This window comes from Erythrolamprus reginae, chromosome 3 (genome assembly GCF_031021105.1).
Source record: "Erythrolamprus reginae isolate rEryReg1 chromosome 3, rEryReg1.hap1, whole genome shotgun sequence".
Classification (NCBI taxonomy): Eukaryota; Metazoa; Chordata; class Lepidosauria; order Squamata; family Dipsadidae; genus Erythrolamprus; species Erythrolamprus reginae.
In genome coordinates this window covers 77,597,843-77,611,072 of record NC_091952.1, presented here as the reverse complement: position 1 = coordinate 77,611,072, position 13,230 = coordinate 77,597,843, and the positions used below count along the sequence as shown (strand labels likewise).

Below are 13,230 nucleotides of genomic sequence, written 5' to 3'. Positions count from 1 at the left end.
GGATGCACAAAGCAGGGGTCAGGGGTCACACACATGCATGGGGTCAACGTGTGCATTGCATTGGGGGGGTTGGGTGCACATTGCATTTTGAGGGTTAAGACACGTGCATGCGTGCACATTTACACAAGCACTTTGGCCACTCAAGTCTGGAAAAGGTTAGCGGTCACTGGCATAGAAGGAAAGATATATATATACGAGTATACCGCCACTTGAACATGTTTTATTGTAACAGGGTAATATAAGCATTTTTACAACAGGTAATGGAACTAAACTGGTAATACAATCAATACAAAGTTATTAGCTAAAAATAGATTTTTTCTTAGTGTCGTTTTTCAACTTGAAACATTACATCTGAAACATGTTCTTGTTATTTAAGAGCAGTTTAGCTTGGAAGAATTGGTAGATTAATCTTCTCATGTGTTTCCTTACTTGATAGCCTTCACTTGCACCACATTTCCATAATTCCAACTTCTATATACACTGCTCAAAAAAATTAAAAAACAGAATATAACTTCAAGTAAATCAAATTTCTGTGAAATCAAACTGTCCACTTAGGAAGAAACATGGATTGACAGTCAATTTCACATGCTGTTGTACAAATGGAATAGTTGTGCAAATGGGAATATTTCATTCATTCAGATCTAGGATGTGTTGTTTGAGTGTTCCCTTTATTTTTTTGAGCAGTATATATTGATAGTGCTAGGTTGAAAAAGGTTGCTATAGCAAAACTACTAACGCTATAGGCTGGCATCAACTAATAAAAGCTGAAAATTCTAAAGCTAACTAGTTTGTTTTCTTCCAAAGCTTAGGCTGGGCAATGTTCAATTGTGCTTGGATTTTATATTAGAGTCATAGATATTTACCGAGCGCATCTGACTTCTCACAATATACATGACTTCTGAGCTCTGCCTGTATTCACTATCTGACACACAATTAGGGGACTGGAGAGATGATTTTCAATAAAGGCATATTTTTCTAAATTTGCAACTTGGCATCAAGACAACAAATTCTAGTGGAACATATTAGGTGAACATGAAACACCAATAATGCAAATAGAACTGTATAAGTACTGCATTCTAACTTTATCTGGCTGATAAATTAGGATTGGCAGCAATATAGTTTAAAGTAATACAAAATAACATTTATAGTAAGGCAGCACTTGACGGCAATAGCTCAACTTAGATGGTGAAGATTTACTGTTCATTATATGAAGAACAATCTTCAGAGGCATCTTCTTCAGATGTTTGGCTGGGTTTACATATAACTGCAGAATCGTGGCTGTCTTCAGTGGAAACTAAAATGACAAAGTCGGTTTCGTTAAAAGAAAATCAAATTAAGATGTTTTATAGGTGGCATCTCCCACCAAGTAGAATTGCAAAAATGTTCCCTAATACATCCTCATTATGTTGGAAATGTAAGAAAGAAATAGGTTCATATTATCATCAATGGTGGATTTGTAGCAAAGTTAAGTTACATTGGAAAATGATAGAAAGAATAATAAAAGAAATAGTAATGCAAGAGATAGAAAAAAACCCAGAATTTTATTTATTGGGTATAACTAAACAGAAATATAAGAAAGATATTTTCAGCGCAATCTAATATTTTCTTAATTACCTCTTCCTCTTTGGGAATATTTTCCCCTTTCCAATTTTGCGCATATACTATCCTGGCCGCTGTCAAAATATGAATAACTAAATGCAAAATATTATTATTATTATTATTATTATTTATTTATTTATTTATTTATTTGTTGGACTTGTATGCCGCCCCTCTCCGAAGACTCGGGGCGGCTCACAACATGTAAAAACAGTCACAACAATCCAATTAATTAAAATTTAACGATTTAAGAAAAGAAACCCCATATGATAACAGACACACACACAAGCATACCATGCATAAATTAACGTGCCCAGGGGAGATGTTTAGTTTCCCCATGCCTGACGACAAAGGTGGGTTTTGAGGAGTTTTCGGAAGGCAGGAAGAGTAGGGGCAGTTCTAATCTCTGGGGGGAGCTGGTTCCAGAGAGCCGGTGCCGCCACAGAGAAGGCTCTTCCCCTGGGACCCGCCAACCGGCATTGTTTGGTTGACGGGACCCGGAGAAGGCCCACTCTGTGGGACCTAATCGGTCGCTGGGATTCGTGCGGCAGGAGGCGGTCTCGGAGATATTCTGGTCCGATGCCATGAAGGGCTTTAAAGGTCATAACCAACACTTTGAATTGTGACCGGAAATTGATCGGCAGCCAATGCAGACTGCGGAGTGTTGGTGAAACATGGGCGTACCTAGGTAAGCCCATGACTGCTCTCGCAGCTGCATTCTGCACGATCTGAAGTTTCCGAACACTTTTCAAAGGTAGCCCCATGTAGAGAGCATTACAGTAGTCGAACCTCGAGGTGATGAGGGCATGAGTGACTGTGAGCAATGAGTCCCGGTCCAGATAGGGCCGCAACTGGTGCACCAGGCGAACCTGGGCAAACGCCCCCCTCGCCACAGCTGAGAGATGGTTTTCTAATGTGAGCTGTGGATCGAGGAGGACGCCCAAGTTGCGGACCCTCTCTGAGGGGGTCAATAATTCCCCCCCCAGGGTGATGGACGGACAGATGGGATTGTCCTTGGGAGGCAGAACCCACAGCCACTCCGTCTTATCCGGGTTGAGTTTGAGTCTGTTGACACCCATCCAGGCCCCGACAGCCTCCAGGCACCGGCACATCACTTCCACCGCTTCGTTGACTGGGCATGGGGTGGAGATGTAAAGCTGGGTATCATCGGCATATTGATGATACCTCACCCCATGTCCTTGGATGATCTCTCCCAGCGGTTTCATGTAGATGTTAAATAGCAAGGGGGAGAGGACCGACCCCTGAGGCACTCCACAAGGGAGAGACCTCGGAGCCGACCTCTGACCCCCCACTAACACCGACTGCGACCGGCCAGAGAGGTAGGAGGAGAACCACTGCAGAACAGTGCCTCCCACCCCCAACCCCTCCAACCGGCGCAGAAGGATACCATGGTCGATGGTATCGAAAGCCGCTGAGAGATCGAGGAGCACCAGGACAGAGGATAAACCCCTGTCCCGGGCCCGCCAGAGATCATCCATCAACGCAACCAAAGCGGTTTCCGTGCTGTAACCGGGCCTGAAGCCTGACTGTCGGGGACCTAGATAATCAGCTTCTTCCAAGGACCGTTGGAGCTGGAGCGCTACCACCTTCTCGACAACCTTCCCCATAAAGGGAAGGTTGGAGACTGGACGATAGTTGTTAAGTACGGCTGGGTCCAGGGATGGCTTCCTGAGGAGGGGGCGCACAAGCGCTTCTTTATAGAGTGGTGGAAAAACTCCCCTCCCCAAGGAAGCGTTGGTAATCTCCTGGGCCCAGCTCCGTGTCACCTCCCTGCTGGCCGAGACCAACCAGGAGGGACACGGATCCAGTAAGCAGGTGGCAGAACTCACAGCTCCGATGGCCTTGTCCACTTCATCAGGTGTCACCAGATCAAACTCTTCCCAGACAGGTATTATTATTATTATTATTATTATTATTATTATTATTATTATTTTTAGATTTGTATGCCGCCCCGAGTCTTCGGAGAGGGGCGGCATACAAATCTAAATAATAATAATAATAATAATAATAATAATAATAATAATAATAATAATAATATTTTGCATTTAGTTATTCATATTTTGACAGCGGCCAGGATAGTATATGCGCAAAATTGGAAAGGGGAAAATATTCCCAAAGAGGAAGAGGTAATTAAGAAAATATTAGATTGCGCTGAAATGGATATGATGTGGAATCAGAGGAATCAGAATTTTATGTGATTTGGAATAAAGTGTATATGTGGATAAATAATAATAAGAAGTAAAAGTAAAATTTATGTGAGAACTGTAGAAGTATTGTTATGATTTAATTTTTTTGCTTTATCTTGTCTATATATGAAGGGTTTTTTTAGATAAGGTTACAATTTTTTTTTTCTTCTTTTCATTTAAATTAATATGTTGATCTAAGGTACTAATAATGTATTCTTTCTTCTGTACGGAAATTAGACTTCTAAAACAAGAGGGGAAATTGCAACCCCAATTTTATGTTAAATGTGTGTTTGTATGTTTGTCAATTTTTATGAAAAATTATTAAAGTTTATCAAAAAAATATACAGAAGCAAAAAAATAGTCTATAATTTATGTTTGGACAGAATTCTTCTGCTTTATTCAATGACTTATTTAAGTATAAAATGTATTCAAGGTGAAGTAGTTTCTTTGTAATACTTAATGGAGAGATGGTTCTTCAAACGACACTCTGTAAATAACAGACTTGTGTTGTGAATAGAAATGTGTTTTGCTTTTATTATCTAATTAAATAATAAAATATTATTTGTTTAAATAATAAAATATTATTTATTTAAATAATAAAAGCAAAACACATTATTATTCACAAGACAATTCTGTTATTTACACAGCGTCATTTGAAGAGCCATCTCTCCATTAAGTATTACAAAGATACTTATTATTTCACCTTGAATATATTTGTTTCCTATTTATTTAATACATTAATAGGCTAGTAAACAAATAAATGCACATAATGATAGGCATTTTAAATAGGCAATTACTTAGAACATTAGTTTGAAAATAATTATTTGAGCTATCTGACTGTCTGTAGCTTTTCAACATAGAACCATTTTTTCAAGTGCAAGTTGTTCTCCACTTATGACCAGTCACTTAACAATCGTAAGAAGTTACAACAGTCCTATCTGGCGGTACTTACAACCTGGATTCAAAGTTTTGACCATTGCCACTCACCCACCCAATCATGTGACTGTACTTCAGGTGCTCAGCAATAAAGCCACATTTATGGCTATCTGCAGTGTTCCACAGTCATATGACTGTATTTTATGATGGTTTTGATAAAAACTGATACTCACTTCCATTTTTCTTTGGCAAAACTGGTCCATAGTGAACCGTGGGTTTACTTAATAAGTGCTGAAAAAAATGGTCGGTAATATGATCAACCTACTTTATGATTATCACAATATACAACTATAATATGTGAGCTCTATTATTGTTGCAATTCAAGGGCTACTTGTATGATAGTGCACAATATGGTGTAACTTCCTTGGATGTAGAATATCTTGGACTATATTAGATCACAAACTTGGGAAATGTTTTTCCTGTTGAAAAAAAGCCACCCAGTCCCTATTTATATATGCAGAAAGAGTCTAAAAATGATTCTCAGTAAATTTAATATGACTCTCTTGCAATAAATTATTTGGAGAAACACTAATTTTGGGGGGGAAATTTATACAAATATTCTTTCATTGTTCTTATATGGTTAAGAAAGACCAACAGAGTTAAATTTTAAGTTAAATATTTTCAGAGGACGGTTTATTACCACCCCAAGTCATATATTGTGATGTGATCAGGATTTAATCCCAGATATACTTACGATACAATTAAAGTGAACCTATGTTTGATCTATGTGCCTCTGCATTTTGAAAAAATAACGGAATCAAGTGTTCATATGATGTTTCTCAATGTTTGCTAATAATTAAAAATAGTTTTTTTGGTTTACAAGATCATGAAAGCATTTGCTATTGGAATTATGCAGGTATGTACATAGAAAATAATTTAGATAGACTGAATCTGCACAGTATAAAATTATGAAATCTGTATGATCCTCTTGGTAAAATCTAGTTGCATTAGACTGATCTAAATCTAATCATGTGTATCTAGCAAATCACTATGGCTGTTAAGCGAGTCCACAGTTGTTAAGCAATGTTAAGATCATGCAGAATGCAGCCGCGAGAGCCATTGTGGGGCTTCCTAGATTCACCCACGTTTCCTCAACACTCCGCGACCTGCACTGGCTGCCGATCGGTTTCCGGTCACAATTCAAAGTGTTGGTAATGACCTTTAAAGCCCTACATGGCATTGGGCCAGAATACATTCGGAACCGCCTTCTACCGCACGAATCCCAGCGTCCGATAAGGTCCCACAGAGTTGGCCTTCTCCGGGTCCCGTCGACCAAACAATGTCGTTTGGCGGGCCCCAAGTGTTCTCTGTGGTGGCCCCGGCCCTCTGGAATCAACTCCCCCCAGAGATTAGAACGGCCCCCACCCTCCTTGTCTTTCGCAAACTACTCAAGACCCACCTTTGTCGCCAGGCATGGGGGAGTTAAGATATTCCTTCCCCTAGGCCATTACAAGTTATGAATGGTATGTTTGTGTGTATGTTTCGTTTTTATAATTAGGGTTTTTAGTTGTTTTATTAAATTGGATTGTTACATGTTGTTTTTACCATTGTTGTTAGCCGCCCCGAGTGCGGAGAGGGGCGGCATACAAATCCAATGAATGAATGAATGAATGAATGAATGAATGAATGAATAAACAAACAAACAAATAAGCAATTGCCGCAGTTGTAAGGGCGAACCCATTTTCTGAAATGTGTCATGTGACAATGGGACATCAGTTGTAAATGCAAGGCAGTTGTCAAGCACCTGAAATAACGTCAAGTGACTGAGGAGCAGGGATGGCACGCCAGAAATATTTTATGGGCCATAAAACACCTGTTCTGGGCCCACTGTAATTTTGATTAGTTGTTACATGACTTTTAAGTTAAGAATACCTGTAGGTGCATTGCAAACCTCAGTGTAACAGCTGCACAACCTGATTACTCACCAGATGTTTCCTTTGTAGCTTCAGTCACAAGGTTGAGCTGGAGAGGTGGTGGAAGGTAGTGAATCCCTCGCAGAAAACCTTGGGATATAAAGGGTGAGAGTGGAGTGTAGTATCCTGACCGGAAATCCCCACCTGTGTCCTGCAGCTATATAAAAACAAAGGGGCATGAATGGCTGGTGAACTGAGCTATGCAGATGGTAGCTATAAAGTCATGAAATTTAGGCCAAAGCATATTTCATTATCCTATGATCTTTCTCTCTTTCTTTCTCTCTTTCTTTCTTTCTTTCTATCCATCCAACCATCCATGTATCTAGTTATCTATCTTCCTCCCATCATCTCTCTGTGTGTGTATGTTTATATGTATACTATATATATATAATTAATGTTCAAATTCAGCAAAAACATGTTATATATATATGTATGTATGTATGTATGTATGTATGTATGTATGTATGTATGTATGTATATATGTTTTCGTAGATTTCCACGGGTACAGGTATGACGGACTTGGCATATTCGGGTTTCTTCCCGTGTAGGATTTGGAAGATGACGAGTGGGACCTCGTCGAAACGTCGCCAGAAATTTCCAAATCCTACACGGGAAGAAACCAGAATATGCCAAGACTGTCATATATATATATATGTAGATTGTTCTGAGTTCGGATTTTGCCCCGTGTAATATTTTGAGTGTCTATGCGACCTTTCGGTGAAATTACATACACCATCATCAGGCTGAAGTTGCAAGCTGCTGTATCCTGTATTCTCTTGAAAGTTTGAACTCAGAACAATCTACATACATATATCCGTGAAAATCTACGAAAACAAATACATATTGTGTATAAGTATACGTAATATTAATCAATAATAATTAATCAATAATCTTGCTAAAGAACTATACAATAACACTTAAAATGGCCACAATCAGATTAAACATTAAAATATTGTACTCTCTCTCTCTCTGTGTGTGTGTGTGTGTATGTGTACACCTCAGCTACAGTGGCATCACATGCCAAATCTCCTTCAGAAGAGATTATTTTCTGCTTCTAGAAAGCAATTAAAATGGAAGTCAATCTTACAGAAACCTTATCATACATAATTTTATTAGTCTTATTTTTAAGATTGGAAAGGAAATCAAGAACATTTTTACAAGTTTTACATTTACTTCCTCCAACTCAGTTCTTGGATAGGCACAGCTGGAAAAGACTGCGACCATTTAAAAGAAATACAAATCCGTGTACAAAATAGTAAATAAGTGATACTAAGGTTCAATAGCAATAGTTACATTAGCTGGGTAGTTAACAATCCATATTTAAGGGAACTAAATAACACTTCAACACTAAGTTTTTCAAACAGAGAAAACTACTGGATACTTACTGGTATAGAAGCAGGGACACTATTTGGTCCATGATTGTTGGAAAAGTGTCTGAAAGTTGTTTGTAGAGGCAAAACAGGTGTGGGAGATGGACCTCTGTAAGTTGGTTGATTGATAGTGAATCCCATTGAAAATGGATGATAAGGATACATCCCAGAGTAACCAGGATATATTTTGGGAGGATCCCTCTCCCCAAATTCTGGACACACCGCAATACATTCTTGAGGCAAATTGGGATGGTCTATTAAAAAAAAGTTAGATTAAAGGGATGGTGGCTGGATTAAATGTTTAGCAATATTTATTTATTAAAGGGATGGTGGCTGGATTAAATATTTAGCAATATTTACTTGTTTGTTTGTTTGTTTATATCCTGCCTTTATCATTTTTATATCTCAAGGGAAAGACGTATCCAATACACCTTTCTCTTCCTTTTTTTCCCAGTGAGGTGAGCTGGGATTGAGTAAATAGCCTAAAATCACCGGGAGGGCTTTCATGGCCAAAGCAGAACTTGAACTCATGGCCCCTTGTTTTCTAGCTTAGTGTCTTAATGACTAGACCAAACTGGCTGATATCAGCAACATATAAAAGTCTGTATGGTATTTTAACATCCTGAAAGGGTTGCATTTTAGCTTATTAAACTTTCAAGAAGATACAGCGGCACCTCTACTTAAGAACTTAATTCGTTCCGTGACCAGGTTCTTAACTAGAAAAGTTTGTAAGTAGAAGCAATTTTTCCCATAGGAATCAATGTAAAAGCAAATAATGCACGCAAACCCATTAGGAAAGAAATAAAAGCTCGGAATTTGGGTGGGAGGAGGAGGAGGAAGAAGAGGAGGAGGATAGTTGCTGCCGAAGGAAGAAGGTGAGGTGACGGGAATCAAAAAAATCCAAAACTTTAAGGCTTAAAAAAAAAGAGGGACTCTGAGGTGGCGAGGAGAAGCACGTGCCTCCCATACACCCGGCACAAGGCTGCCTACCATACACTGCGCCAGAGAAAAACCTAGGCGGGCGAGAGGGAGAAACCTCCCACTCTTTTGACTGAAAGGCGGCTGCTGTTGCTGCTGCTACCTGCTTCCTCCCCATGCTTAAGGGCTCCCCTCTGCTCTCACTCGCTCACTTTGTAGCCAGCGCCTTTCCTCCATTTGGTGACTCCTTGGTTTGGCTGAAACTGATTTGATCCAGCCGGGACAAAGCACTCCTTTTTGCCTTTCCACGCCCAGACGCTCCAGGAGGCAACCTCACGCCGGGTGTATGGGAGGCAGTGTGAGCAAGTCACCACACCGAAGTGGTTTATTCCCTCTCCAAGCGCCCAGAAAAAGGAAAACGCTCCGTTTGCTCTGCGCTGCCAAAGCCTCCTTAAGTGCCACTGAAAGGCTCCTCTGATGGCCAAAAAAAGCCCAAGATGGCCGGGATTAAAGGGGGAATGGCAAGAAACTGGCCGGGCCTTTGTGCCACTCTCAAATTTCCTGGGAAACCTTTCTGGGCTTGGGTTCTTAAGTAGAAAATGATTCTTAAGCAGAGGCAAAAAAATCTTGAACATCCGGTTCTTATCTAGAAAAGTTCTTAAGTAGAGGTGTTTTTAGGTAGAGGTACCACTGTACTCTTTAGATGTCATATCAGGTACATACGCTTGAGAACATTGAAGAATAAGTGGACAGCTTAAATGCAAGAATTGTTTTTTTAAGGTAATGATTCCGCTGAGAGGTGTAAAGGTCCTACAATCAAGACACCTTAAATGTCCGAGATCCAACTAATACAGAGTTGTTACTCATAATTTGTATCTATTGGAAGAATGCATAGATACCTTTGTTAGTCACAGAGAAGCAGAAGCTAGAAACAAACATTATGCAATATTCAAACTAAATCAAATTTTTATTGATGAATAGGAGATAGATTAATATAAAGCATGATATTGTAATTTACTGTTTTATATAGTTTGGACTAATTCAATTAATTGTTTCTCCTTTTTAAAATCCAAACATTATTAAATTTCATAAAAATGTAAAATACCAAAACAAAGAAAAGGAGATAATAAAAGGAGAAAGGGTAACAAAAAAAGAAGAAAATTAGGAAGTGCAAGCAATAATAACAACCAAATAACTATATAAATAAGGAATTTCTGGGTTTTTTTGATAGAGATAAAAATGTATAACTCACTGACTCTTTGAATTAGAATGAACCAAAATAAACAATTTCATTTTTTTCTCTTAAGTAGAAAACTTAATGTTATCAGATCAAGAAACAAAAATAAATTGTAAAGTATATTAATAGTATTTAATGTTATATAAAGCCAGTAGATGGCAATCCATATTCATAAATAGAATACAACATGGATCCCAATTAAAACAGTAAGAGGGCAGAATGAACTGTTTTTAATGTAACAAAAATTGTGAATAATTAGGAAATATATAATATCCTGCAATGTTTCAGGTTTACTTTTGATGAACAATTTTGAGTTTGTTGATTTAATGAACAATATTCATGACCAGCTTGGTGAATATAATATTAAAGGAGAATATTTGTAGCCCTGGGTTTAAATGAGTGCTCTCTAAGACTGGTTATTTTCTTACAGATATTTCATTACCCAAATAAAATAACACAATCAGTGCAAAAAAAAATGTCTGCAAGAAAACAACCTAGCTCACAGAGGACTTCACAAATATTTTTTTCTACACTTTTCCCGTATGTAAGATATTAACATCACTTATTTAAAAATAACTAAACCATTGCAATTTGAATTTTGCACAGAAATTCAAATCAAGATACTTCCCTTAAATACACTGCATCTCTAAATATTCTTCAAAATGTAGCTTGCACAGTATAAATTAAATGCAAAAATAAATTGTTACAAAAGATGGCAGTAGTCAAAGGTTTCTCAGTTCTCTTTTGTTCATACAACACCCCCCCCCCTCTCATTTGACTCCTACAGTACAGATTCTGGCTGTGTAAATTTAATTTTGCAACAATGAAGCATGGTGGGAGCAGTTTTCAAGCAGGACAAGGAAGCTGCAATAAATAAATAAATAAATAGCTAAGCAATATCACCCTTGGACACGGGAAAGAAAAACAATAATCCAAATCACTATCAGTAATAAATTGGCATAGAAGGATACATACAGCACTGGACAAGCAGGAAGTTAAATTCATAAACAGAAAAGACATAGCTAATCACCAATGTTTGAATAATTATGCACATACCTAAATCTATGAAGGTCGGAGAGCTTGGTTTAGGTGGTGGTGGATTATTTGCTGTTCTGGTACTGGAGCTAACTGCTGAAGTCACTTTAATTCCTTCATGCACAACTGACCCATGAGTGGTGGACTCGGAGGAATTCATTTTTAGACTCTTCTTACTGCTAGCAGTGGCTGCCCCTTCTTCACTGGGCCTATCCTGCGTGAGAGGCAAGATCTCTCTAGGTGGTGAATCTGGTCCTTGTCTTTTTAAGGCCTTCTGTGCAGCCATAATCTTCTGGCGTTCAGTGATGAGAGAACATTTCTCACATGGGCACTGCTTCCACCTGCAGTGACCGGCATGACCCTTGACCGGCACCACAAAGCCATGGTTCCGGCAACGTGAACATTTTGGAGCCCGGAGCGACTGAGTCCCATCTTGGCTCTCCATGGCTGACAGCTAGTCCAGATCCACACTGGTTCTAAAATGGTATGCCCTGAAATCTCCTCTCCTGGCTTGCAAAAATTGCTACAATCTAGCAATTAAGCCTGGGCCCTAGCCTAGGAAAAGAAAGAATTCTGCTTCATGAAGAAGGGAGAAACATTTGGTGCTGGGTCTCAGCTCACCAAATGTAGTACAGTATTTTGTGACAAGCGACAAAATAATTCAATTCCTTTCTTTCTCTCTCTTTTTTAATTTCTAGAGATTTCAAAATAAACCTTCTTTGGAAAAATTTATTTTAGTGGAAACTTGGGGCTTCCATCCCTGCAAAACCTACAGATCTTGTCACTTTGCCAAGAAGGTGGAGTTTTTGTTTTATTCCTGACACAGATAATTTTTGGTGAGCAGAAGGCTAGACATTCTGTTCTCTGGTGGCTCTGCAAAAAATATTTCAGAGGCTGGATGCAAACTGTAGAGTTTTGCATTTCAGTGGAGAATCTGGGGTGTGCAATATTAATTGAGATGGTGCTGATGTAAAGAGGAGAACACTTTATATGAGATACAAGTCAAGTAATTGAATTTGATACCTGTGCTACTTTAGGATTATCCTGCTCCATTTGTTTCCATTCTGAACTTCAGACAGTAATTGGTTGAGATGTGCATGAGTTCATAACTTGTGACATGCAGGGAAAACAACTGTCTTTTTCTTTTATTAAATAGTTATTGTATCATAAACGCCAAATCTCTTTCCTTTGGGATTTCTGGTATCCACACAAATTTGGAGGACATTGTATGTATCTGTTTCTCGGTATAAATTAACTATTTATACATTTGTTTCTCTGAACCTGAGAGGCAGTCCATAAGTTGGTTTCAAGATGCAATAAACTGGCTTATTGCCTAGAGGGTTGAGTGATAACATTACTATGACATGAATTTTTATTTTTATTAATTTGCAAAATGAAAAATGGTCTATGGTTCCCAAGTTAGATCTTATTCCAATACAGTAAACAAAGAGCAAACTATAATTTATAAATAATTCTGTATGCTTAATTATGTTGCAAAAAAAGAATATTATTAAATTGTTTCCCTGTACAGTTAGTTTCTAATGTTGGATTTTTATGACTCTGCCACTTACTTACAAATCTGTTTATGATATGAATAATGAATTCCACAGTAACTCATATTGGATTAAAAAAACACCTCCGTCCAAATAAAGAAGTAATAATATGTTTTTAAAAATCCTTTGCGTTAATTATAAATTTTTATCTGTAGAATGTTACAAAGTTTAATTCTCATTGGAAATGCTTTTCTGCTTTTTGATTAACTTCAATGGAAGTCCTAGGGCACTTTCATATTAACAACTTCCTGAAAGTTCTAAAGGGCCACTTCCCCCCCTTTTTTGCAGGAGCATATTATTTGACTTTCTGTATTTAAATCAATATTTACTGGCTGGTTTCCTAATAATTTAAATATTTCTAGTTGTCACTGTGCATTGTGTTTTTTCCTGCTCCTGTTTTGCATTTTGGAATAATATATTAAAGTAGAAATTTTTAATGGATGCAGGCTGCTTAAGTAGAAGATA

At 38.2% G+C, this 13,230-nt stretch overlaps 1 protein-coding gene across 1 annotated transcript; it reads right to left on the bottom strand.

Moving 5' to 3' along the window:
- Positions 1-1,193: 1,193 nt before the first annotated feature.
- DMRTB1 (DMRT like family B with proline rich C-terminal 1) lies at positions 1,194-11,657 on the bottom strand. The gene is made up of 4 exons (XM_070748968.1): positions 11,234-11,657; positions 8,038-8,276; positions 6,665-6,809; positions 1,194-1,294 (listed from the first exon to the last, which is right to left on the bottom strand). The coding sequence occupies exons 1-4, from the start codon at positions 11,655-11,657 to the stop codon at positions 1,194-1,196; spliced, it is 909 nt and encodes a 302-aa protein (XP_070605069.1).
- Positions 11,658-13,230: the final 1,573 nt, after the last annotated feature.

Bases quoted from the DNA above. Each gene is read 5' to 3' on its own strand.
- DMRTB1 (XM_070748968.1), bottom strand. From the start codon at position 11,657: ATGGAGAGCCAAGATGGGACTCAGTCGCTCCGGGCTCCAAAATGTTCA. The intron at 8,277-11,233 runs GTATGTGCATAA...TTTTTTTAATAG, and splicing joins TCCGACCTTCATAGATTTAG to ACCATCCCAATTTGCCTCAA. The intron at 6,810-8,037 runs GTAAGTATCCAG...GTTTTTATATAG, and splicing joins GTGTCCCTGCTTCTATACCA to CTGCAGGACACAGGTGGGGA.